The sequence below is a fragment of the Euleptes europaea genome, chromosome 2, assembly GCF_029931775.1.
Source record: "Euleptes europaea isolate rEulEur1 chromosome 2, rEulEur1.hap1, whole genome shotgun sequence".
NCBI lineage: Eukaryota > Metazoa > Chordata > Lepidosauria > Squamata > Sphaerodactylidae > Euleptes > Euleptes europaea.
This window is the reverse complement of record NC_079313.1, coordinates 56,788,357-56,815,078: the sequence shown is the minus strand read 5'-3', so window position 1 is coordinate 56,815,078 and position 26,722 is coordinate 56,788,357. Positions and strand designations below refer to the sequence as shown.

Below are 26,722 nucleotides of genomic sequence, written 5' to 3'. Positions count from 1 at the left end.
CAAGGTCACCCAGCAAGCTTCCATGGCACGTGAGGATTCAAACCTGAGTTTCCCAGGTCCTAGGCTACACCTTAACCACTGCACCACACTGGCTTGCATCTCTCCCCCCCTTTTATTGTCCCAATAACCCAAGCATCATGGCTGAATTTGAACCCTGCCCTCCCCTGTCTTAGCCTACCTTTCTGAATACGACACTATTGACTTGAGCAGACAAATAAAGGACAGCTCTTCTGACCAATATTGCATGGGCAGAATCCTCCCAGAGACCCTGATAGAGAGTAACATGGCTTCTTGCAACAGAGATCCTTTCAGAGAATGGCAATGTAAAGCAGTGGTTTGACTGTCTGGTATACTGCAGGGTCCTGGTTTTCAAATCCCCATTAAGCTCACTGACCTGTTGGGCCAATCCATCTCTCTTATCCTAGCCTACCTTACCAGGTTGTTGTAAGGACAAAATGGTGTAAGGGAGAAACCTGAGCTCCTTAGAAGCTAAAAATGTAACATGTAGTGAATATCTAGAGCTGATTTCTCCATGTTCCCTCTAGTTGTCCTTCTGATGGACATTTCAGTGATCATGTGGATAAGACTGATATGAAAATGAAAATTCAGGTTGTAAGTGTATAAAACCTGACAGGAATTGGTTCTTGTAGGTTATCCGGGCTGTGTGACCGTGGTCTTGGTATTTTCTTTCCTGACATTTCGCCAGCAGCTGTGGCAGGCATCTTCAGAGGAGTAACACTGAAGGACAGTGTCTCTCAGTCTCAAGTGTGTAAGAAGAGTAATAAATTGTCAGAAAGGGGTTGGGTTTGAGCCGAGTCATTGTCCTGCAAAAAGTATCAAAGGTAATATGCTAATCATTGTCCTGTAAGTATCAAGATAATGTGCTAATGAGGGTGTGGTATGTTAATATGGAACCCTTGTATCCTGGAGTGATTTGTTAACATGTGGAATCCAAAACTAATCCGCATGGCTATTGTGGACTGTAGTCTTTGTTAGTCTGGAGATTTTCAGGACAGGAAGCCAAGCCTTATTCATTATTAAACTCTCTTCTTTTCTGTTAAAGTTGTGCTGATGTTTATGAATTTCAATGGCTTCTCTGTGCAATCTGACAAAATAGTTGGTAGAATTGTCCAGTCTTTCAGTGTCTTGGAATAAGACCCTGTGTCCTGTTTGGGTCAGTCTGACTATTTATTACTCTTCCTACACACTTGAGACTGAGAGACACTGTCCTTCAGTGTTACTCCTCTGAAGATGCCTGCCACAGCTGCTGGCGAAACGTCAGGAAAGAAAATACCAAGACCACGATCACACAGCCCAGATAACCTACAAGAACCAATGAACTCTGACCGTGAAAGCCTTCGACAGTATTCTGACAGGAATTCTTTGTAACCTCTGTTTTTAGATTCAGAATGGCTGCTGTCAAGACCCGTTTGACCAAGAAGGAGGAAGTGCTGTTGCTGCGTCTCTTGGGAAGCAAACGCATAAGCCTTCTCTATAAGGGCAGCGTTCATGGTTTCAATTGTAATGCGTTCCATAACATATGCAACCAGCAAGGCCCAACTGTGGTAGTGGCATACAATGCAAGTGGTTATATTTTTGGAGGCTTTACTGTTAAGAGCTATAGTTCCTCTGGGGCATATTTAAATGATGACAAAGCTTTTCTCTTTCGACTGAAAGGGAAAGAGAATGAATCCAGCCCATTAAAAATCCCAGTCAAAATTGCCCAAGAGGCTGTAAATGACAATGGTGGACATGGTCCTTATTTTGGAGCTGGTTCACTTGTACTGTTGTCAGGAAACCAAGCGGCCGTTACCACAGACCCTGCTGTTGCCTCCTACACTTTCCGTGCTGAAGACTTACATGGGAATGACCTGGTCCTTATAGAATGTGAAGTGTATCGAGTTGAAGGTAAGCTGAAATGGAAAGCAAATGTTTTCTGGTTCAAGTCAGCTTCTTTGTATTTTCATAACTTTCTGTTTTTTTATAGATGTTGGAGATATTATGGAGATGCAATGGAGAAAGATTGAATGGACAGTTGGGTAGGTCAGCTTCTTCAGCATACCTTTGGGCCAGATGAGAATTAAAAAGATTTGTGATTAGGATTTCCTGCAGGGTTTTTTAAAGTAATTACTGGCCCCAGGTGGCTGCTTGGAAAATTATGGAAGGGTTGTGGGGTGAGACAGTGTTTGATCCTTTCCTCTATGCTTGTTTCATGATTTAAAACACCCATCTGAAGCTGCAATTAGTTATGTACAGAGGAAAAGAAAAAAAAGCTGTCATTTCTGCCTCCTCCCCCTACAGAGAGCTATTTGTAGCTCTGGAGGCACTACTTAGATTGTAGAATAGGCATGAGAGGAAAGGTTTAAACTCTGTCCTGAGACGCAGTCCCCACCCCGCGCTCCGGGTCTTTCCGGAACCTCTTTCACCGCATCCCTCACCCGCCATTTATGTCGCGCACTGGGAGTTAGGCAAATATTCACATCAGTGGCACATCCTCAAATGGATGTTCTAGTAGAGCGTATGAACCAAACCCTCAAAGCCATGCTCCGGAAACTGGCTGGAGAACACCCGAACCAGTGGGACTTGTACTCGATCCGGTCCTATTCGCAATTCTTGAAATGCCGCAAGCCTCGACGGGATATGCCCCTTTTGAGTTGCTGTTCGGGAGAAAACCCCGCGGTATTTTGAGGTTGGTGGCCGGGCAGTGGACCGGTGAGGAGGCAGGAGGGGGAGGACAGGAGGTCCAAGTATACTAACAGCTGCAGGAGTGCCTTGAGACGGCCCGCCGGCTAGCCGCCCAAAATCTGGAGGAAGCCCAGGCGAGCGACAAAGAGAGGTACGACGTAGGAACTAAGGCACGTCATTTACAGGAGGGCTCTAAGGTTTTGGTGAAGGGACGGATCTTCGGGCCGGAGGAGAAGACTCCATGGAGAGGTCCCTATGTGATACGGAGGGTATTGGGACCATGGTCCTATGAAGTCCAATGCGGAGCAAATCGGCGCCAGTGTAAACGGCTTCATGTGAATGATATAAACGAATGGGTCCCCAGGAACAGTTGTCACATGGCGGGGGAACCACGTGACTTGCCGGAAGGCAACTTGCCATGGTGCGAACCCCAAGCACCAGACGGGTCCCCCAAAATAGCCACGACCCTCACCCCGACGCAGCAAGACCAGTTACGGCAGGTGGTGTGAGACCTACCCCCCGGTCTTTGCCTTGACCCCCGGTTGTATTCAAGGAGTGATGCATGCAATCCGCACCCCAGAAGGGAAAGTGGCACGGATGCCCTGGCAGGCAATCCCCCGCCAGCGCTGGGAGACAGTGGAACGGGAAGTAAATGCTCCAGTTAGGGGTAATCAAGCCATCTAATCGTGCCTGGCGTAGTCCAATTGTATTGGTGCCCAAACCCGATGGTAGCATCAGATTCTGTGTTGACTACCGAGCCATGAATGACTTGGCTCAATTCGACACCTACCCCATGCCCCGGGCCGACATCTTGATAGACCAATTGGGAACAGCCCAATATGGTCTGCCCTCGATTTAACGAAGGGATACTGGCAGATCCCAATGCAGCCAGAGGACAAAAAAAAAACAGCCTTCGCATCTCCACTGGGCCTCTATCAATTTACATTAATGCCCTTTGGATTGCACGGGGCTGCGGCAACGTTCCAGAGAATGGTTGACCGAGTGTTAGCACAATGCCAGGGCTTCGCCTTCACATACATCGACGACATCGTCATCTTTAGTGCAACTTGGGAGGAACATCCACAACACCTAGAGAAGGTACTCAGGGCTCTCCACCAGGCAGGCCTTAAGGTTAACCCAGCCAAAAGTCACCTCGGGTTTAGAGAGATTTGCTACTTAGGCTATGTTGTGGGCCACGGCTCGCTGAGGCCATTGCTGGAAAAAGTGACCTCGTTAGAACACGCACCCCCGCCTAGAAATAAGAAACAACTCAGACGTTTTCTCGGGCTGGTAGGTTACTACAGCAAATTTATTCCCCACTTCGCCACTCGAGCTAGCCCATTAACAGATTGCCTAAAGAAGTCCCAGCCCAATATGATACATGGACCCCTGGGGTCGCATCAGCCTTCCAAGATCTCCAGACGGCCCTGTCTCGGGACCCAGTCCTCCGGAATCTGGATTTTTCCTGTCCGTTCGTGGTACACATGGATGCCCCCACCTCCGGCCTTGGTGCGGTGCTTACTCAGATGGAAGATGGCCAGGAACATCCGGTACTGTTTCTAAGCCGAAAACTCCAACCGGCCGAGCGAAATTATGCCACTAAAAGAAGCTCTGGGAGTGAAATGGGCTGTCAGTGCCCTACAATATTACCTCAATAATAATCACTTTACGTTAGTAACAGATCACGCCATGCTACAGTGGATTCATCGGATGAAGGATCACAATCCGCGAGTCCTGCGCTGGTACCTGGCTCTGCTACCCTTTTCGTTCGATATCCGTCATCGACCCGGCATCCAGCATCTGCCCGCGGACTACATGTCACATGTGTTCGAAGACACCAGGGACGCCCCTGCTGCGTCTTTAAGAGGGTGTGTGTGTCCCGAGACGCGGTCCCCACCCCGCGCCCCGGGTCTTTCCCACCACCTTCCCCTTACCGGTCCAACCCAGGCGGCCTCTATAGGCTGTGGCTCTTCCCCTGCAGGAGCCTGCAAGCCGGAGGAACGCCGAAGGAACACCTGCGCTGACGCAGACGACCCCGCACCGTGGTCCTGCAGCTCCAATGAGACCGCGCCGAAGGAGGACATCTGCCCCGCCCAACAGCTCATTGGCGGGCAGGCCCAAGCCCGGAACCGCCAAGCTGTCCTCCCTGCATTGCGCGGCCGGCAGGGGGAGGAGGATTTCCCCTCCCAGCCTGGAAGGCCTTACTGGGGGAAGGGAGGTTGGAGAGGGGCGGGGCTGGGGCGGGGTGAGCTCTCTGGACGGGGGGGATAAAAGACCAGAGAAGCCTGACCGCCAGGGAGGATGAACGCTGAGAGTTGCCTGTGCGGGAAGCACTAAGACAACCTGGCGACGTCGGAGGGAGAGACGACTCAGAATCCCCCTCCGACTGGTCTGAGGTGGAAGAGGTTCTCTCGGCCACTCCGTCTTCTGAGGCAGAGACGGCCCTCGGGGCGCGGGACACGCCCACGCCTGACAAACTCCCTCTCCTCCAGTAATCCTTCTTCACTTCCAAGCAGTCTCCTGGAGCTTCTTACTAACTTTATTTTAAAAATGTAGAAGATCCTAATGCAGGGTCTTTCTCCTCTCATCTAGTTCATCCCTTTGTTATGGCCTATGACCTTATGCTTTATAAAAACACCTGGAGGGCACTTATTTTGGAAAACAGGTAGCTGATGCCAGTGAATAGTGGTAACACAATCCTACACATAAACTACAGTACAGGCACAGTGTTTCTGGGTGTTCTTTACAGTCCCGACCCTGACCCCCCCCCCAGGTGATTTATGGCAGAGTTGGAAGCACTGGGAATCTGCTGCTTTTTCATCTATAGAGCAGAGGAGGAGGAAGGCTCAAAAAACAATCAGCAATGCACTGGTTGATATAAATTGCAAACAGTGGCACGGGGAGAGGGAGGGTGTGACTCTTCCTGTGTCGTTTTCCCAAATTGAATGGCCCCTTCCCCCTGTGCTGTTATTTGCAGCATGAGTTTAAATATACAGTTTTCCTTATGGTACTGTTGGTACAGGGCAAATAATTATCCCCTTGAAGAAATGTTCTGCCCCCCTGGGGACTCAATCAAATTTATTCCTTTCAATTCCAAATTATTCATTTTTTGCAGCTGGTATTTGCAGTTTGAAAATAGCAAGGGAGATTCCTCATGGATCACTAGTTGTGACATCTAGTTAAGCCCTGAAACAGTTCTGTGTTAAGGACCATTGTGTCTCAGATGATATATTACATTTCTGGTATGAGGGGAGGGAGACACACACTTAGAAGTGAGTGTTTGTATGGATTTTCCTGTGTTGAGAGATAAATATATACACTTCTTTTAAAATATTTAACAGGGAAAGAGTGAAACTGATGGAACAAATAAGAACCTACAAGCCTTACCTGAATTCTGTGCCACAATTTCGAGTTCTGATTCTTGGGCCAATTGGAGCTGGCAAGTCCAGCTTTTTCAACTCTGTGCATTCTACATTTTGGGGTTATGTGACAAGCCAAGCCATAGCAGGATCAGATTCCAAAAGTGTGACCATGCAGGTAGCGATATGCTGATACATTTAAAATTGAAATGCATTCAACTGCTTCACATTTTTAAAAACAATACTCTTTTTTTGGGGGGTGTTTCAAATGTTTTTCTTTGTCAGATATTCGTTATTGTAACTTTGACAATAGTACCATTTCACCCCAAATATTATTTATCTTGTCACCTTAATCAGTTGTCTATACCTATCTCCCAATTAACTAAAAATCATTGTAAAAGTCTAAAGATAGTTCCATTTCATACTGTGTTTCTAAGATGTGATCTAAATATCTTTGCCTCAGTATCATTAACAAGATACTTGATTTCCCCTTTCCATGTATCTGCCTGTTAGATATTATTCTATCTAAAAAAGGGTTCGCCATAAGTCGACTACGACTTGACGGCACTTTACACACACACACACACACACACACACACAAGGATCTTTGGGTGGTCTACATTGTACTCTTCTTCTTTTCAACTTCATAAAAACCCTGTGGAAAAGAAGGCTGAGAGAAATTGACTGGTCAGAGGTAACACACGTCACTGCAGTGTAAATCTGGACTCCCAACTTTTACCATACTCCTGGTCTTTCCCATTCATTCGTTAGTTCATTCGTTTGTTCATATCTTGCCTTTTTCATGGCTCAAGGCAGCTTACAAATCATAATTAAAACACCTCAATTTAAACCAACAAAATAAAACCCCAAATTACAGTGTGGTGTAGTGGTTAAGAGCAATGGTTTGGAGTGGTGGACTCTGATCTGGAGAACCGGGTTTGATTCCCCACTCCTCCACATGAAGCCAGCTGGGTGACCTTGGGCTAGTCACACTCTCTCAGTCCCACCTACCTCACAGGGTGTCTGTTGTGGGGAGGGGCAGGTGATTGTAAGCCGGTTTGATTTTGCTTTAAGTGGTAGAGAAAGTCGGCATATAAAAACCAAATCTCCTTCTCCTCCTCCTCCCTCAATAGATACCTGAAGTTTATACCCCAGGGGAACCACTGTAAATAAAATGGCCTCCTAAAAACCTCTGAAGACTCTGTCCCCTCACCTCCTTAGGAATCCCATTCCTCAAAGTGTGAGCTGCAATGGAGAGGACACAGACTCTGGTTAATGCCAAATGGGCTGAATTAAGTGGAGGAACAGCTGGTAGGTGTCAGGCTGAGGACTGCAGTTGGCACATAGATGCTGGTTGTGACCTGTAATGTCCTTCAGGGACTAGGATCCAAATTTCAAAATACGTGAAAAGGTGGTCCTTTAAATATTTAGATCCTAGACTCTAAAGGAATTTAGAGGTCATGACCAGCATCTTGAATATGGACTTCTAAACATGGGCAATCCATGTAGCTATGAAGTGATAAAATGTTGGTTAGCCCCTGACAATCAGTGTGGCCAGATCAGCTGAATCTGGGAAGGGTGATAGTTGGCAAACCAGATGCAGACAACAGAAGGCAGTCTTGGCCGTTACATCACTACACTGCTACCTGCTTTTCAAACAGCAAAGCTCTCAAGTTGCTCTGCAAATGCCAACCCCACTGCATGTGCTGCAAGTGCATCCAGTCCCTCTCAACTAGAATCACCTCTGTCTTGTCTGGATTCAGCTGCAGCTTGTTCTACCTTAGCCATCTGGCCAGAGCCTCAAAACACTGATTCATGATCCAAAAGGTCTGTATTTCATTACTATGCTTTGAACTTATTTATACAATAGAAATTATGCAGTTATATAACTGAATCCAGTTTGATCAATAATCTAGAGAATTAATGATTTTATTGTAATATAAATAGGTTCGCAAAAGAAGAAGAGTTGGTTTTTATATGCCGACTTTCCCCTCCTCACAACAGACACCCTGTGAGGTAGGTGAGGCTGAGAGAGAATGACTTGCCCAAGGTCACCCAGCTGGCTTCGTGTGTAGGAGTGGGGAAACAAATCCAGTTCACCAGATTAGCCTTCACCGCTCATGTGGAGGAGTGGGGAATCAAACCCAGTTCTCTAGATCAGACTCCACCACTCCAAACCACCGTTCTTAACCACTACACCACTCTGGTTCTCTGTTCATTTATGGAATATCCCATGGATTTTAGGAGGAGGAGGGATATAAATACTTGAAACAAATAAGAAATAAAATTTATTTCTCAGATTTTCAGCAGTATTATTACATTCTTCTGAGCAAGGATTTTTTTTGCGCAAGGAAGTTGCAGAGAAGAAATTAGGCACACATCCTACCTGAACCATTGCTTTCACGGAGAGTAACTGGACTAGGGCTGGGCATATCGGTATACCCAAGTTGAAAATAAACCTGAAAAAGCCATTTTGGTAAATTTCAGGTTTGGGTTTACCAAATGCCTAAACATGGAGAGAAACCGAACCCAAATTTGCAATCCCTGAAAAAGCCGGATAAATATTTGGCTTTTTTGGGTTCAGCTTTCCCAAGGCTTTTTGTGGTTCCTGGGGAACATTTTTGCAGGTAGAGCCCCCAAATTCGCAGCACGGCTGCAAGGGACTCTCCTTGCAAGAACCCCCAAATTTGGTGAAGTTTGGATCAGGGAATCTGAAGTTATGGGGTTTGGGTCGCACCCCCTCCATACAAAAGCTCATCAGATTCTCTGATCCTCGCCTATGCTTCTCTATGGAGGAAGGGGTGACCCCATTACCCAATCTTCACTAAACTTTGGTGTTTGTGCAAGGAGAGTCCCTTCAAGCTACCCTCAAAAATTGGGAACTCTACCTCCAAAAATGCCCCACAGGAGCTTTGCAAAAAATCCCCCATAGCCTCAATGGTGGGAAATTTCAATTAGCTACTTCCTTTCCACATCACCTCTATGTTGAAAGTAGGCTAATTGAAAGTTGCGTGGGGAATTTTCTTTCTTTCACATCTGGGGAGAAATTAACATAAGCAGTACTTACGTTCCGATCAAACCTGCAACCATTTTGCTGCTTTAACAACATAAAATACACCATTTATAACTTAGTTAACATATACCATTGTATTGATTAGTATATTTATGTAATTTAAAAATATAAATGCCTTTGTTCTTTATAAGCAAAACGGCACATATACACAATACTAAAGCTAGAGAGTGCTGAAAATTGCTGCATCCTATGCTATCTTTGCACATTTCAATCATTCCAAAATAATTCTCATGGGAGTTTTTTCAGTGGTCCCCAGATTTTCAGTTTTTTTTTCCACTGGAAAAATTGAATGCTGTACATTTTGAGTGAATAAAATGTCTTAAAAACATTTCATTCATTACAAAAAAAAAATACTTTGGAGGAGGTTTTTTCAGGGCTTTCCAAGGGGAACATGGGGAAGGGAAAACTTTCATGATTCCTCAAGAAAAATATTTCACAGGAGTTTTGTTCACCGTTTCCCAAAATTTCCCAATATTTTCTTTGGAAAATTAAAAAAAAGGTTCTCAGAAACCCCATTCCCCCTCCCCCCAGCAAATTTGGACTTACTTGCAAGTAAACTTGTTAAACAGTTTTAATAGCCAGTTTCTGCCTTAGCTTCTGTGATGTATTACAAATTCACAACAATTGTTAGAAGTTTTTATGTAAATCAATAGGTGATAAATGTCATTTATATATACCAAAGATAAGTGGATGTTTATTTATCTATTTTCATTTACAATCTGCCTTTCTCACTGGGACTCAAGGCAAACTATATGTACAATAGGACTATTTAGTCAATCAGTAAAGTGATTACCAAATATAACATTTGAATGATAGCAATATTTGAGACTAACAGCAAAGATTCCTAGTAAAACAACAGTGGGCTGGGATTACAGTAGAGCTGGGATTGAAGATCTGATATGAAAAAAACACATCTCTAATGTATACCATGCGATTTTTTTTAAAAAAACTATAGTATAGGACCTATCAAATTAAAAATGGAAGGGATGGAAATCCACTGCCCATTGTTTTCTGTGATACCATGGGACTAGAAGAAAAACAAGGAGATGGTCTGGAAATTGAGGAAGTGCCAAACATATTAAAAGGACATGTTCCTGATAGGTATCAGGTATGATCTGTTGCTTAACATTCTGTACTTTATTTCAATCAAAGAGATCTGTTTAGGACTTTTTGTTTTATATTTGCATTTTAAGAATTCACAGTTCCTGTGCTTCACCATTCACCCTCACAACAGCCACATCCTCTAGTTTTTGGAATGGGTCTTCAGATTAAGGACTTTTTTGCACATGGTGGCTTCTTGGAAGCACAGTTAGATAGAGGATGTTCCATTTGGCAATGTGTTTTTGTGAAGTGGCTTACCATGTGGTTACAGCAATTTCCTTCCACACCATCCAGTTGTCTGTTTTTATGTGGCTTCCAGCCATATGGTGAAAATTATTGGAACCACACAGAAAGCTACTCTCACAAAGAGGCTGCCATGTTGAAGGGACTGCCCATGAGTGCATTTTCAAGTGTCAGCCTGCCAGAGATTTCCTGTGTGAGTCATACCTCTGGCTGTTGTGGAAGTATACCTCAGTTCCAGCTTGTAGCATTCTAGTGTTCAGTGCAGTGTTTTTCATTGCTGTCTCCCAAGCATGGTTCTTGGACCCTTACAAGATATGCAGTTTGGAATGTACATATGTAAATTTGCTCTTTCTGTAGCAATTGTTAGCAAGACAGTTGTAGGTTGTTCTTTGGGCTTGTGGGTAGCTCAGCAACTGAAAAAAAATAGTATGAAATTCTCACATAAAGTATTGCCCATTCCTAACCTTTCAGCGATGGGACAGTGTGGCTGAGGTGTTGCCGCAGCGCCTCCAAACCCGTTTCTCGGCTGCTGAAAGGCTTTAAAAAGCCTTTTGCTGGCTTTTTAAAGTTTAAATGGGGCATTTTGCACCATAGAGAACAGTAATGCTCCGCCTGCAAAAAAAGCAGGCGCAGCCATGCCATTCTCCCCACTTGCGTGCCAGGCTGAAAGGGGATAAGAAGCTGCCTACTGGCAGCTACATCCCCCAGCATGCCCCGAGAATGCCTCCTGGGACACTGGCATGGCCGTTTGCACTGTTGGAATGCCAGTGGAAGGCCCAGCCAGTGTCCCTGGGTGGTGCTGCCATGACAGCGCCGGGAGACCGGCATCTGGGTCTCCCCACCACCGTTGGGGCCACTCTGCCACGGAAATGGCCCAGGCACCGTTGCGGGGGTCCCCAATGCTGGCACAGCCCCTTTTTGGCCTCCTAAGGACTTTCATCCTTGGAGGTCAGAAATGGGCTTCCCATGTCAAAGAAGTAGCTAGATATACATGTATGTGCAAAACTAGCCAAAAAAAAAATACACTAAAAGAAATACCTTTTAATGGAAATTGCAAGATAATGTGGTGGAGAAGCAGTACTACAGGAACCATAATGGGAGGAATGTCTGTTTTGCACATGGTGGCTTCAGTAGAACAATGTGCTGTTTTATCAAAACACTGATCAAAATATCTTTGCTAGCATTTAAGTGAGACACAGATTTGACAGGGTATTTGATAGGGCATATAATACATCCATCTCATACATTTTTATTCTGCCCTTCCATCAAGGAGTTCAGGATGGTGTGCATATTTCTCCTCCCCTCCATTTTCTCCTCACAACCACCTTGTGAGGTAGATTATTATTATTAATGACATCTTATGCTGCTTTTCTACCAGATCAGGATCCACAGTTAGGATGAGACAGAGTGATTGGCCTGAGGTCACCCAGAAAGCATCATGGAAGAGTAGGGATGGTCTTCCAGATCCTAGTCCTAACACTTTAGCCACTTCAGTAAACTGTCTCTTACACTTGTAGGTTTGTCCCTTCCCTTCCTTTCCATTTAAATTTTTCCAAAGCCCGTTCAGTATGAAGCCAATGGAAGAGGGGTGATGCATTGTTGCTGTTGCTTCAGCCTAATTGAAAGTTTTGGCATTGGCAGAAATGCCTCTCACAGTAGTGTTTCTGCAGACCTCTCCCATAATTAGCCTTTGGATATGTGCTCCCAGAGGATGATGGAAATGGCCCAACGTTGCAGTTTTAGGGCTCCATCACCAAGGGACTAAACTGTCATTTCATGTGCTTCATGAAAGGAGTTTCAGGTTGATAAATAAATAAATGTTTAATAGTACAGACTTCTTTAACTGTCTATTCTTATCTACCTTATGCATTTTATTATGGTTGTTATTACTGGGTTTCCTTCTCAGTTCAATCCATCCTCCATTATACACCCAAACGCGCCTGGCTACATCAGGAACCCAACTGTGAAAGACCAGATTCATTGTGTTGCATTTGTTATTGATGGGTCCAAGGTAGAAATCCTCCCTGAAAATCTAGCAGCAAAGCTGAGAGAAATTCGACGGAAAGCAAATCTACTTGGTCAGTTTTGTGTATTTGTGTTTCAAATAGCCTGATCCATAAATGTTTCTACAAACCAGTGTTTCAGAACTGTAGGATAAAAGGAATAGTCACTGAAATGTTACCAAATCTATAGCATTTCTCAAACAGAAGGCCCTTCATCTGTATCAGAATGCTATCCATATATTGTGTGAGCAGAGAGGTTCTTGATGAACGTCGTGTTTTTACATTTCATAAGACATTTAATACTCCCTAACAGTCATGGACTTTTTAGTTAGATCATTAGAGGTTTTATTCCATATCATTTAACGTATGAACATATGAAGCAAGCACACAAATGATCAAAATAGCTCAGTATTGTCTACCCACAATAACATAAGAAGAGAATCATACTAAAGATCCATCTAGTCCAGCAACCTGCTTTTTACAGAAGCCAACATAAGGCGCCAGAAGGTTCAGAAGCAGGGTCACAAAGCTTCCTTTCTCTTTGGCCCTAGTAACTGATATTGAGACTTGTACTTATGAATGTGAAGGTGCCTTTTAGCCATCATTGCTAATAGCTATTGATGGAACTGTCCTGCATGGGTTTGACTAATGAGTTTGGCTTTTGAAGCTCTAATGGGCAGTGAGCATCACAGGTGAACTGTGCATTTTGTCTGTTCTGAATCTACTTCCCAAAGACTTCATTGGGCACCTAATAATTCTAGTATTTTAGGAGAGAAAGAAGTTCTGTGTACCCACGTTTGACTACCTGGGAACCTGGGAGCTGTTTCTACTCCCATTAAATAGCTGTCCCATTACAAAAGTGCCAATAGCCCCAAATGTACCAAATATGAATACGTCAAGAATCAAATTTTAACCTAGCATGATCTGTGTTGTCTGAAGATTTGTGACAATATTTTCCCAATGATGCCCCCCTTTCCTCCTCTCTGGGGTGAGAGCAAATAGCAGCTTTGGTGGCAAAATGGTTTGGAAATGATGGAGTCTTGATCAGAGTACTTCCCCTTCATCTTTTAAACTTGACAGATTTAAACAAAAACAAAAGAAAGCTCCCATTAAGTTAAGTTCCAGTTTGTTTTCCTTGATAATTTCTATTCTACATTTGTTGTCAAAGGCAATGGTCCAGAGACTGGATGTTTTCTCTCTGGCCCTGGATGCAGACTTTGCAGGAAGGGCCAGATAGCCACACTCCATCTTCAAGGCTGGTTCATTCGCCCTCTTTACTACAGAAGGAAATAGGCTTTGCAATCTAATCTGCTATGCAGAATCTGGACCTTTTGCTTCCAAACATGTAGAAGGAGAATTCATATTTACCCCCCCTTTTTTTACTCATTTTTGCTTATGGGTGGGGGGGGGGCCGCTGACTGGTTATTTTTGCTATAGTTCTATGTCGTATTAAGGGTGCCAAATGGAATGAGGTAGATATTTATATTTGATATTTAATGATTGATTTTCTGGGGCAATTTTATATTTAGAAGGTTTTAATGATGGAATTGGAAATATGTTTTTAAATGTGTTGCATGCCACCCTGAGCTTGGCTTTTGCTGGGGAGGGTTAGATATAAATTTAATAAAATAAAAATAAATATGTAAGATCAACTTTCTCATTTTTCTTAGAAGCATGTCCAGATTTATGTCTATAAATTATTGACAGATTATTGTGATGCAGTAGTATAACTAGTTCTTCTCCAGCGATTAAAAAAACTGGCTACTTTTGTTGGTCACTAAGCAAAAATGTAATCTCCTATGGTCTTATACAATAAATGACTATTACTAAGCAAAAATGTGAAACCCTTTCATAACATGAGAGCTTGAAAGTTAGTTGATTGTAATATACAACTCTTTTCATAAACCACTGTCTTGCCACAGGTGTGCCACAGCTGGTTATATTAACTAAAGTGGATGAAATTTGCAGTTTTCTTGAGGAAGATGTTTCAATTGTGTACAAAAGCAAACCTGTTGAGAAGCAGGTAAGATGTGGTTCTTACTCTGGATATTAAGTTGGTAGTCTTAAATGGGCAACATCACTTATGCATTCATGCTCAGTGCTATATGAAATAAATCCTAATCACTGCCCTGTCCTTGAAGGCTGTCTGTGGGATGAATGTACACACAAACTTTTTTGTGTGTTGTTTGCAGCATTCAGCAGTAATTCTGGGTGTCCTGATCGGAAGATGCAGATACACTGTTTTGGGATGGGCACAGAGTCTTAGAGATGTGACTTAAAGGTTGCTTCAGATTTAATAAGTTATTTTCCTACATGGAAAGCCTCCTGTGCTGAAAACAGTGTTTTGTGTGTACTGTTACATATACTTCTCTTATTATTGCATTTGGATTTGAAGTATGTGTGTTGGCAAGTCATATCCATTTAGAGCGAAACTGGGCTTGATAAAAAAGAGCCACAGAATCTATCATAATTTTTATAAAACTGATTAGCGATTAGTGGCTGCTTTGGACAAAATGGAAGGGTTGCTGAGGAGAGTGCTTAGGACTTTGTCTTACGTTTCTTCCATCATTTAAACTGCCAGCACATGGATCAGTATCCAACAATTTCATTTAGTAGGTATTATTTTAATATTTATGAGAGTATTTCACGTGTATATGGAATAGTAATGCTACAGAAGAGCCATTAATAGGAAGGGCTAGGCTAAGTTGTAATCACTTTCTCTGTTTGCAAACTGTGTCCCATGTGCAGGTGCACTGAATGACAGATAGATGCAGGGAGAGAGCTAAAGTGAGGATGGAAGGCTTGGGCGGTAGAGTATGTGAAGAAATCATGGATTTTTAAAAAAATCAAAGCTTTGCACTGTTTTTAAAAAGTGCCCAAACCAGGAAGAAATGTGGGGGAGCACAAGCTCAGTTGGAGCATTCTGAGGATAAGCAACAGCATTTGAGTTCTGCGTGCAGGCACAAGGAGGAGCAAAGGTGTGAGAAGAGAATAAGGACATATTTTAAATGTGACACTGGTGCACAAAATAAACTCACCCATGTAAATGTGTGCATGCCTAGCTTGGTTGAAGCTGGGTTGCTGTGTGTAAATTGTTGGTACTGCAACATGACATTTGCATGGGTTACAGCTGTCTGGAATGCTAACATTGCAGAGTGGCTGAAATATCAACTTTGCACAGGAAAATTCTTGCTCACCAATGTCATGTTTAAATTGGACTCAGAACTGAACAGAATATGAATGATGCTTGCTTTCCACTTAGCCTCAATCAGGGAACAGGCAGAAGAGCTGAATGGGATGCAAATGAAGAGAACATTCAGTTTGGCTAATCTCAGGAACTATATTGTGTGTGGGTCAGACATCATAATATTACCTGGATATTTTGCACATTTTTTTAAATGAAAAGGGAGAACAGAAGATACTATCTAAAAATCAGGAATAAGCTTATCCACAATTGTAAGTATATGCACAGGATTAAATGAAGTGTCTGGGAGAACTAAAAATGAAGTGGACAGAATAAAAATGATAGCAGGCCAGGTTGGGCAAACATTAAGGAGAGATTAGGATATTGGGAAAGTAACAGCTGGCTTCATAGTGCATAGTGGATGAAAAAGGGAGGAATTGCCCACAACCCACCCAAACAGAAAATAAAGCAAATGTTGAGGAAGAGTCCGAAGAGATTATAAACAAGGGAATATGATAAAATAACTGACTGATTTGTAAACTATAAACAATCTCAAAATGTGAAGTATAATATGTTTACAATATCACCATAACGAATATATATTTTTCAAATAAATATTTATTAAAGATATTGATGTTAAATCAAACGTGTTTCATCAAAAGGTAATGCTAGGGTGTGACACAAATGCGTAGTTTGAAACATCAACATTCAGTGAAGATTATTACCATTAAATCAAGATTATTACAATTTAACTGCCGTGTAGGCAGACCAGTTAAAAATTAGCTAATGTTTAAAATAAAATATAATTGAGATCCAAATAACTCACTAAAAAGCTTTGAGCAAAATACCATTGTGAAAGTTGAGTTTCCAGTTGAGCTATAAAACATTAAATCGGTATACAGAGAGAAAATCAGTATACAGAGGTCAAACCTGTATGTCATAATGGCTCGAAACTGTCCACAGGGGTGGGAGTCAGTGGAAAGTTGATGTCTATTAATTCTTTGTTGTACCCCACACACTTCCTTTGCTTTCTGTAATTAAAAGAATATAAATCACTGGCAAAGTAATAACAATGCTAGACAGGATAACATAAAAGGCATATGGAGAAAAGAAAGCCTGGCGATCCAAGATATATATTACAAAAGTGAAATCTCATATAAATATTCCAATGGAAGCAATTTCAAAGTTGACAATATTTAAAATAAAGAGAGAGTTGTATTTTTATACAGTGAGAATAGATGGTTTTGGAATGTAGTAACAAAAAGGTAGGAGACAAACACAAATGTATGGCCCTGCATCAGGTATTTACAATATATGTGCAAAAAATATCTCCAAACATCTTTTGATTTCTGGATCTATAGCAGAAAGTACCCGCTCTTTTGATAGGAAATACATAAAAGTAAAATGGATACAGATTGTTACAAACAGCCTTACTTGTTACAAACAGCCCGACTATAGCCCAGTTCTGGCAGCAATTGCCAAACCACTGCCATGGTTAACTTCCTTGGGAAGCAATAATTCAAGAAAACAGACAGGGAAATAACAAGCCATATTTTATTTCCTACACAGATGCAGTTAACAGCAGAAAGACTTGGGATCCCTCTGTCTCAGATAGTTCCTGTTAAAAATTATTCCTCAGAGCTGGACATTAAGTTTGATGTTGATATCCTCCTACTTATGGCAGTGAGGCAAATGTTGCGCTTAGCTGAAAGCTTCCTTGACAACCTCCCTTTGGACTGCAGTTCTGATCTGGAATCGCACAAGTGACCGTATTTCCGCTTTAGATGTCTTCAAGTTGATTCTACTTGAGATCAGATACTGCTCTACTAATTTTATAGAACTACTTAGAGCACTTTTCCTTGGACTCCATTACATTCAAAGATAATTGTGGTTTCTCATGAGGAAAATGTGAGTCATTACTAAATATTGTTGTATTGTTCAGTATTTTACTTCTGTTGTTTCTCCCATGAGGAGCAGTGCCGTCTGCAAATATTTATGTTCTTTTCCCAAGCTACAGTTTTCTTAAATCTATAACTAGAATTATTTTTTGTGAATCCTTTCTGTTTGATACACTAAAGCAAGAGTGGCCAGTTCATGTATTCTCAGGTTTCTAGACACAGCTTATGGCACAGAAGTCTATTGTGCGACATGAATAGAGTCCTTACTGGATGGTATGACTCCATAACGATGGGTGCCATTGAACGGTAACGGTTTATGAAGTAAAAAGGACATATGATGAGGCATATAATTACATATGTTTTATGTAACATATTTGCGTATGATACATCAGTGGCCCCATGTGAAATCTGGATATGTAGTTCCAGGGAGGAATAGTATCATTCCCTCCATTATCTATTGCATGTTTGGCCCATACTTTCTCTAAGAACCTTAGAATGATATACATGGTCCTTCCTTTCTTTATTTTATCTTCATAACAACCGTGTTGAGACAGAAAAGCCATCTTGTCTCTTTAACATCCATTTTTTCTCTTTCAAGCTGGGCAGCTTGTAATTTTCCACTCTGAGGCCAGTGTCCCATACAAACAGCAGGCGTATTATTGGGAGAGGTCTTCTCAAGGTTCCTCCTCAGAGCAGTGCTAATTAGTTCTTGAGAAACATCTGAGTGATGAGATGGGAGGGGGACTTGCTCATCTTCCCTTGGGAACTGATATCCAGCTTGAACCTGCCTGAAGCACCTAGAAGGTTCCAGCCAGGCACCCATGTGACTGGAGGTTAAGTGTCACGCGTTCTTGGTCAGCTTTTCCATAAGTTTCAGTAACTAGAAGTTAGTTTATTCCTTCTATCCACCATCTTTGCTTCCTGTTATGCTGTCACTTAGAACCATGCTTTGCTTAGCAGACCTCATGCCTTAATTACCATTTTTACTATGTAATATCTTTAAGTAAGTATTTAGCTAGACAGACTTCTTATTTCTTGTTGTAAACAGCCACTGACCTTGTAACTTGTGTTTTTAAACCTTTGCTTATTTTGTACTCAATAAAGCTTTTGTTGTTGCTATTACTGGTAAGTTACTGGTCCAAACCCTGAACCACTCAACTACATTACTGGGAAGGAAACAGGGACTCTGTTTCTACAGTCAGTGACTGGCCCCAGGTCACCAAGTGAACTTCTCATTGCCAAACAATGCCCTCCCCATTGTAATCACTGCATTTCACTGCTGGGGTAGGTGGGTGGATTGAATGTCCTTCAGCAGACGGACACTTTCACTGAGCCACACTGGGTTTGTGTGAGAAGTATTGCATCCTTATTTGGAGGCAGTATGCTCCAGAAGTGGCTTTGTTGTAATGATGTTTTCCTATATATGATTTTGAGAACAGGGTCTGAGAGATCTCATTCCATCCCTTTTTCTAACGCCTCTCAGAATTGGAATTAGTACCCATCTTACTGATCCTTGTAGGCAGCAGCAAGTATGCACACAACAGCTTGCAAATTTATTTTTACCTGTGAATGTGGCTGGTACCGAATTGGAGGAAGTTTGTGTAAGTTTAGAAAGAAAAGGGGAGTTTTCAGAAGTTTTAAAAACACTGTTTATGTGTGAAATCTACAGAGAAAATTTATTGTAGGTAAATTAACTCCACTTGAAACACGTTTTTTTTTTACAAGTAAAATTGGGGAAAAAACTAGAAATCTTCTCTAATATGTCTTGTTAGCTTTTAGCAGTTAAGGAACCAAATATTGTCATCACTGCATGAACATGTTTTAAGCAAAATCAGCAATATTACCTTTGTTGCCATCTATATATTTTTGCTGCACTTACTTGAATCAACAACAATTTCAATACCTTTATTGGCATACCCACTTGAATCAAATGCTATTTTCAAGAATGTATTTATTCGGATTCTTTACTCTGAAAGCTTGTACATGTTTATTTTTGTTTATAATGTGCTACTCTGGATGATGTTTTGTGAAGGCCTACAACCACATACAAATACATTTTTTACTTACTCTGAAAACTCTTAAGTACAGAAATGTTATACAGGTTTGAAACTTTCTTACTTAAAGTTATTACCTTGGTCCCTGCCCTAACAAGGTGCAGGGACTACGTTTTGCCCATCCTTCTGCATAAGAAAGATACTGGGCTTGAGGCCAGGTGCCTCATACATCTTTTCCTCCTGGGAGAAGCAGAAGTGTATACATTAAACATGCTTCACCTTGCCAAGGCAGGTGCTGGACTTGGAGAAGATAGTTGTGCTGTCCTGCTTGGTTGGGCCCGTTATAGTTACAGTGGTTTGGGATCAACCTTTGGCGAACATGTCGCTGTACAGGTGAGGTGTAGCCTTTGCCTTTTGTTACATCATTGAGGCACATTTTCCACCTCAAACTCAGTCACAGAAGTGGCCTGAACAACAGAGCAGAGAGTGCAAATGGGACTCCATTGCAGAACAGTTGTCTCAACTAAAACAGATGGGGAAGCATAATCAGCAATATGTACTTAAAAGCTGGGAAGCTCTGTCCATAGGGCAGTGGTGGCGAACCTATGGCACGCGTGCCAGAGATGGCACGCAGAGCCCTTTGTGGGCACGCGCACCATCGCCCCAGCATATCTAGAGAGTTGCAAATCCAAGGCAAAACTTCCTGTGCGTTTTGGCCATTTGGTCCCTCCCCTCGCCCACCGGCCACGCTAAGACCCTGTGGGATCCGCCCGGGTCTGCCTCCCGCCTTCCTTCCCCCCTGCTTCCCGGAGCCTCACGATGGGCCTCCAAGTGGCCGAGTGGCTCCGGAGCAGTACCAGCAGGCGCCGGCGGCAGTGGTGGGGCGGGCATGGAGTGGCAAAGTTGGGGCTGCTGCTTCCGCTGCTGCTGGCTGGATGAGCTGGAGCTCTTTGGGTGCGTCCTGCGGCGTGCCTCCTGCCTCCTGCCTGCGGCGCTGCAAGCACAGCCTGCCCGTCTTCCAGCTCCGCTACCTGCCGGCCGAGACCCTGCGCGACTTCCAGCGATACACCCCTTACCTGCACCTGCACTACACACTCTTTAAGGTGAGGCGCCCCCCCCCCCCGGATACTGTCCGGCCGCGTGATCCTGTGCAGAGCTACTCCGCTAGCATGAGATGAAGTGGGGAAGTTAATGTATGAGTTGTTTTTTCTAAAGGTTAATTGGGCTTCACTTAGCACATGCCATTGCTTATGCGGTTCCTGCTAAAGTTAACCAACAAGTGTGAGCTGCTGGAAGACAAGTTGTTGAATCCAGTGGTGGAGTTCTGCTAATGGGAAGGGAGCAGTATTCTCCAATTCCCCCTTTCCTAAAGAAAATTTTACTCTGAAAATAGCAGTGTTGCACTTGTGTAATATGGCTTGAATGTGTGTTATTGAGGAGCGCTAAGGTTTGGAATGTGACATTGTGTCCTTTTATAAAATAAGATCACAATCACTATATTTTTGTTAGCATTTTGCTTTGTTTGAAGAAATAAAAATGTGATCAAGTTTGCCCTCTTGTGGAAGAACATCCAGAAGCCATCAGTTTATTAAACACTATTCAGAATGCTCTAAAAATTAATGCTACATTTCTTTTCTAATGGTTGGAAAGTATTGCTGTGGGGTAAGGGAATGCAGGAAGGAAGGATGTTTGGTCCTTGTGTCCCTATAAACCTCTTGGAGTGGCACCTTATTCTGAAGCAGATATACACCCTTTTAAAGTCCATTGAAGTCTGCTAAGTTTAACCTCACGAGTGCATTCTCTCTATTTTAGAGAAGGGGTTTATGCTGGGCAGTTTAGAATGTTGGTTGAGATTGCTGCTAACACCGCTTCTCTTGGACTCCTGCAAATTTTACATGAGATCCAGAGTATAGATACATTGATACAGGGAAATAAGTTTCTATAAATATCCTCAGGTATGATGTACAGTTTATACTCAGTATTTTCCTCATGGTAATGAGGATTGTCTGGGGCACCGCTGCACCCTTCTGGACCCCAGTAAAGTGGTGGCCCTGTGGCCAAACACTACAGTAGCAGAGAAGTATGTTTTGATACCCCAGCTGTCGCTGAAAATGAGTGAAGGTGTGCTCTACCCGTTTGGTTGTTCTTACTCTGAGCTTGCTTCTAATGACCCTCAAAATATCTACCAACTTAATTAGTTACCCCCACACTTTTAAAAAGATCTCTTAGAGACAAGCTGGGGCTTGAGGGTGGAAAATAGGCTCCTAATTAATTGTGTTGCCAGTATTTGATTTCCTTTGTGAGCCTGTGGAGTAGATCTCTGGCAAGTGAAGCCAAGATAGAATCTAGTGGGTCAGAAGAGGAGGTGGGATGGAAGCTGGCTAGTCAGGGTGGAACCTGGCAAGATATGGGTGGAGCCTAGCAAAATCTGGTCTTTAATCATTTTAAAGATTTAGTACTGATTGTGTGTGTGTTAAGTGCTGTCAAGTAGATTCTGACTGATGGTGACCCTATGGCGACCTCCAAAACATCCTGAGGTTAACACCCTTGCTCAGGTCTTGCAAACTGAGAGCCATGGCTTCCTTGATTGAGTCAATCTGTCTCATATTGGGTCTTCCTCTTTTCCTGATGCCTTCAGTTTTTCCTAGCATCATTGTCTTTTCAGGGACTCTGATAGACCTCTGTATGAAAGAAAAGCAGCCTCTGTATGAAAGAACTGCATTGATATGGCTTAGAGACTAGCAATGTCTGCATGCTTGTTTCTTATATGTGCAACTTGCATGCTGATAAATAAGCAGTTGATGACAAATGGCATAGCCTTAGGGGGTTTCTGTTTGCTTCCACATATGGTGGGAAATAGGGATTTGAAAACCTTTAGAATTTAAGTTAATAAGGTAAGCTTGAGTATATATCAGGATGCCTGAAATGTTTGCAAACCTGTATATCAAGGGGCAAATTACGGATTTAAACTAACCCAAAAGAACCACTAGATGGCACGAAAGGTTTACAATTCAAACTGCAATTCAGTATAAAACTCAAGGTGCCTAGTTTTAGCTGTCTTTTTTCTGTTCTAATACTATTATTTTATATGATGGTGTTTTGGAACATGATCGGAAAAAAGTCTATTGACACTGCATATTAGAAGCCATTTTCATACATTACAGCAAATGTGTATAGTTCCTTCATGTCCATGTACCCATTTGTCTGTAAGAAAGGACTAATACTTGTACACTGTAAAAACAAAAACAGGGACCAGTGCTGGAACAAATGTGGGTTTAAAACAAAGCAAATTCTTGTCAACAGTCTTGTGTAAAAGTGATGAATTATTAGTGCAAACTGTGACTAATGGTTCTAGAGCATGAATGAGAATTGTTTGAGTCCTGTACCCAAATTACAATCACATTTGTACAAGCTCTGTACAGTGTACACTTGATTTTTCTCTGAACGTGTACTGATTCATAAGTACATTCAATGCAAGTACCATTGAATGTGCAATTTAAAGTTTCACCTTTTCCCTTGAATGTCAAGTAGCGGTGCCTAAGCACTCTGCCAGAACTTGACATGAGAAACACAGTATGTAGTTTGTTTAGGCCGAAATGTCCAGTTTATGCCTTTCATGGCATGGGACCCACCTTTGCCTGTCCTCCACTTCCAAGTAAGGAAGATGAGGATATGGAGGGCTGGCCATGCTTAGGAGCCTTGGCTCTGGCAACCAATCAGGGGCTGTACTTCAGCAAATATTTAAAGGCTTGCTTTACCCCCTTGTACTGTACATCATGTTCTGGCTCAGTAAGGGTTATAGTAAAATAGGGCTTGTTAGGCCATAACTGGGTAGGATGTAATGGTATAAGTTTGTGCTTGAAAGTAAGGAATTTTGGTGAGCATCCTGAGGCTTTCCAAACCAGTCTCTAACAACTGACCAGTTGGGGTGAGGAACCCCTCAGAGCGAGGACTTCACTATCTGAAAGCATAGAGGGAGAATGGTATACAGACTAACAGCCCATTCCTGAAGAGGAGGTAGTTAGTTGACAGACAGGGAGCCTCGATTTTGCAGGCGTAACTCTATGGCTGCAAAAGGGCCCATTGCTGACACAGAGCTGAGCTGTGGGGCTCTGGCACCTGGCCCTTCCACCCACCGAGGCGCAGAGCCCTCCCCCTGCCCAACACATATTATGCTGGCCCACCAGGGCGGGGTGCTGCTGTAGCAGCGCGGTGCTATGAAGAGGCCTGCAGCGGGCTGGGCAACAGGCTGGGGTTTCTGAAGCTGAGGTTTCTACAGCTGGCAGCTGTACTAATTGGGCCCGTGAACGCACCAGCAGCTTACCTCGCTATTTATACGAGTCGAGTACAAAAGGGTCCAAAGCGAAATAATATTTCTGTTCCCACCGCACTGCATTTCTCCGTTTTTTAAATAAAATCAGCAAGATTTCTGTCCCCACTGCGCTGCCTTTCTCCGCTGTACTGAGGTTGAAGGAAGGGGAAGGCTGTTTAAAAAATGGCGGCAAAAAAGGGAAAATAGGGGGGGAACCGAGAATTCTACTGCGTGGCGGGAGTTCAAGGGGAAAGTGAAAGTGGTTGCCGCCATCCCACCCTCTCGCATCTAAGCACTGCAAAGCCGAAAAGGGGGGGGGAACGAGTGTGGGCGGTTAGGAAGGATGGGGGCGGGGCATTGGACTTTCACCGGGGTTGCATGTTCGCATTTCAAAGCTCGGCGTGAGGAACACGTTTCATGTCAATACTTCGCCATATAAGCGGATCCTCTTACCGTGGAGAAACTGTGCACTGAAGCCGTGTCCGGCATCCTTCGGGTGAGATGAAGTGCGAACTTGCAAGGAAAGCTTGCAGAAGTCGGCGCCGCAAATGGCAAGTGTGGACATGACCTGGGAATGGGCGTAGTAGACAAAGTCCAGTAACAGTCCTAAGGTCAGTCAGGGTGAAAGGCAATCTGTCAGAGCAAGAGGCAGAGTCGACGTCAGGCTGGTCCAAGGTCAGGCAGGGAGTCCAGAAGAATTCAAGGTTGAGAAAACAGTCCGAGTCGATACACCGTCAGCCAGAGTGGAGTGTCGCAGGTTCGCCATGCTTTGCTTCCACAGCTTCTGCTGAAGCAGCCCTCCTAAATACTTGCAGCTGTCTGGGGGAGGCAGCTTCTGTAAAGACTCAATCACTATCTCCATTGCTGTCCCGGTTCCTTCTTTGTTTCTCCAGCCTGGCTGAACGCCGGCGTTGTTCTGCCAGGACCCGGCCCATTTTCCTCCGACGAGTCCCAGGAGACATCTGTTCCTCATGGTCTCCCGGCTCCCTTGGCAGCTTCCTCGATGTTCCCAGGTCGGCCGGCATCTGGTTTTCCTTAGGCTGCTCTTTAGCCGGTGACTTTAAGGTTTGTCTTGGCAATACGTCCTCATCAGCTGTTTTCTCTGCCAGTGTGGGAAGGAGGACTCTGTCCCTGGATCTGGTCTTCGTTGGAGCCTGAATCTGTTGTCAGGCAGCCTCTGACACATATAAATCCAGAGATTCTCATAGTTCAAATGATGCACAGAGTCTTTGTTGGATGAAAACTGGCCACAACTTTATTGGTTATAGCTCTAGGCATTGGAGTAGCATGGGGGTGGGATCCAGGCTTCAGCTGACCCAGCTGTCAGAAACTATAGTCCTCCTGCATGCAGCCTGCCTGCTGTGTGCAGCCTGAAATGGCAGCATGTGGGACCCACATGGACGGAAGTCAGTTGTGTGATCCACTGCCACTTGAAAGGAGGCCATCCTCACAGGCTGGGCATTTACCAACCAGGCCTCCCCCAAAACCCTTTATTGGTGTCCCCAGAGAGGCCGCAGGCCAGCTTCCCCCCCAAACTGGATTTGGTCTCATACCTCTAAAGTTGTGACAAAACCAAAACCAAAACCTGAAAAAAACGTTTATTACAAACCAAACAAACATAGGGAGCATGGGCAGGACAAAAGTGAGAAAAGAACTGAGAGCAGGGGCAAGCAGGCAGCTACTTTTATATCCGGCAGGCTGACCTGAGTGAAAACCTTAGGTCCAACCGAGCCGGCCGGGAAGTCCAGCCTACAGCAAGGGCCTGTTGGCCCATTCAAACTTTAACTGGCAGGAGGTTCTTCCCCAGGAGACCCCTGATTGGCCCATGGAGCTCACGCTGGGAAGAGGCGTTGAGAGCACAGCGAGGCGGCTTGGCTGCAGCCGCCATTACCTGCAGCCCTGTCAACCAACTGGAGGGCTCCTGACCACGTGGAACCACAGAGCTTCTCCTGCCCAGCCAAGATCCTTGTCACTGCCTGCCTGCAGTTTGCAGAGCTGCTGGCAGACTGTTCGCCTTCTCCTGATGTTGGCTTCAGGCCCCCTCTGCCTGTGCCTGTAAAACAGGCCTTCAGTGAATCAGGCAAAAAGGTCTGGATGCTGCTTCCCAGGCAAAAAGGTTTGGGTGCTGCCTAAAGGTAGCTCTGCCCCTGGGAACACCCCCTGGATGCCGGTGCAAGCACTTGCGCCAGAAAAACACCATGGGGGAGGCAGCGCCAGTGCACAAGGGTCGTGCTGCTGCATCGCTCCCCAGAGCTGGTGTAAGTCGCCCTGCACTGGTGTCCATGCTACTTTGTATGGTGCAAGTGGTACAGATGCCGGCAGTGGAGTCACGCCAGCTCCTAAGTGGCTTTGCTCCTGCTTTCAGGATTGCACAGTAAGATAAACGAAGGGTGGAGAGAAGGTCATTCTGTGCTTTGAGCCAGAGGGGATTGCCTGAAATGAGAAAGCGTGTATGTGTGATTGGCTCAAAACCACCCAGTAAATTTTGTGTTAAGTGGGGATTTGAACTTTTGGTTCTGTGTATTCTGAGCAGTTTGTGTGTAAAGTGTCATCAAGTCGCAGCCAACTTATGGCAACCAAGTAGGGTTTTCAAGGCAAGAAACTAACAGAGGTGGTTTGCCAATGCCTTCCTCTACATAGTGATCCTAGTATTCCTTGGTGGTCTCCCGTCCAAGTACTAACCAGGGCTGACCCTGCTTAGCTTCTGAGATCTGATGAAATCAGGCTATCCTGGGCAATTCAGGTCAGGGCTCAAGCAGTTTACAACTCTTTAAAATACCATTTTAACATTTCCTCTTTCCCAGCAATTCCCAACATATTGGCCCTCTCTATAAGATATGAATTTCAAAAAGATGAAGGCCAAAGGTATG

At 43.9% G+C, this 26,722-nt stretch overlaps 1 protein-coding gene across 1 annotated transcript; it reads left to right on the top strand.

Annotated features, from left to right (window-relative positions):
* The first annotated feature begins 1,409 nt into the window (after nt 1-1,409).
* On the top strand, nt 1,410-17,415 carry LOC130473593 (interferon-induced protein 44-like). Its single transcript, XM_056845148.1, has 7 exons — nt 1,410-1,908; nt 1,988-2,039; nt 6,027-6,222; nt 10,073-10,225; nt 12,368-12,539; nt 14,387-14,487; nt 17,218-17,415. Exons 1-7 carry the CDS (start codon nt 1,410-1,412, stop codon nt 17,413-17,415), a joined length of 1,371 nt encoding a protein of 456 aa, XP_056701126.1.
* The last annotated feature ends 9,307 nt before the right edge of the window (nt 17,416-26,722 follow it).

Coding starts and splice junctions, on each gene's coding strand:
- LOC130473593 (XM_056845148.1), top strand. CDS start 1,410: ATGGCTGCTGTCAAGACCCGTTTGACCAAGAAGGAGGAAGTGCTGTTG. Junction 2,040..6,026: donor AAGATTGAATGGACAGTTGG/GTAGGTCAGCTT, acceptor AATATTTAACAG/GGAAAGAGTGAAACTGATGG. Junction 12,540..14,386: donor ACGGAAAGCAAATCTACTTG/GTCAGTTTTGTG, acceptor GTCTTGCCACAG/GTGTGCCACAGCTGGTTATA.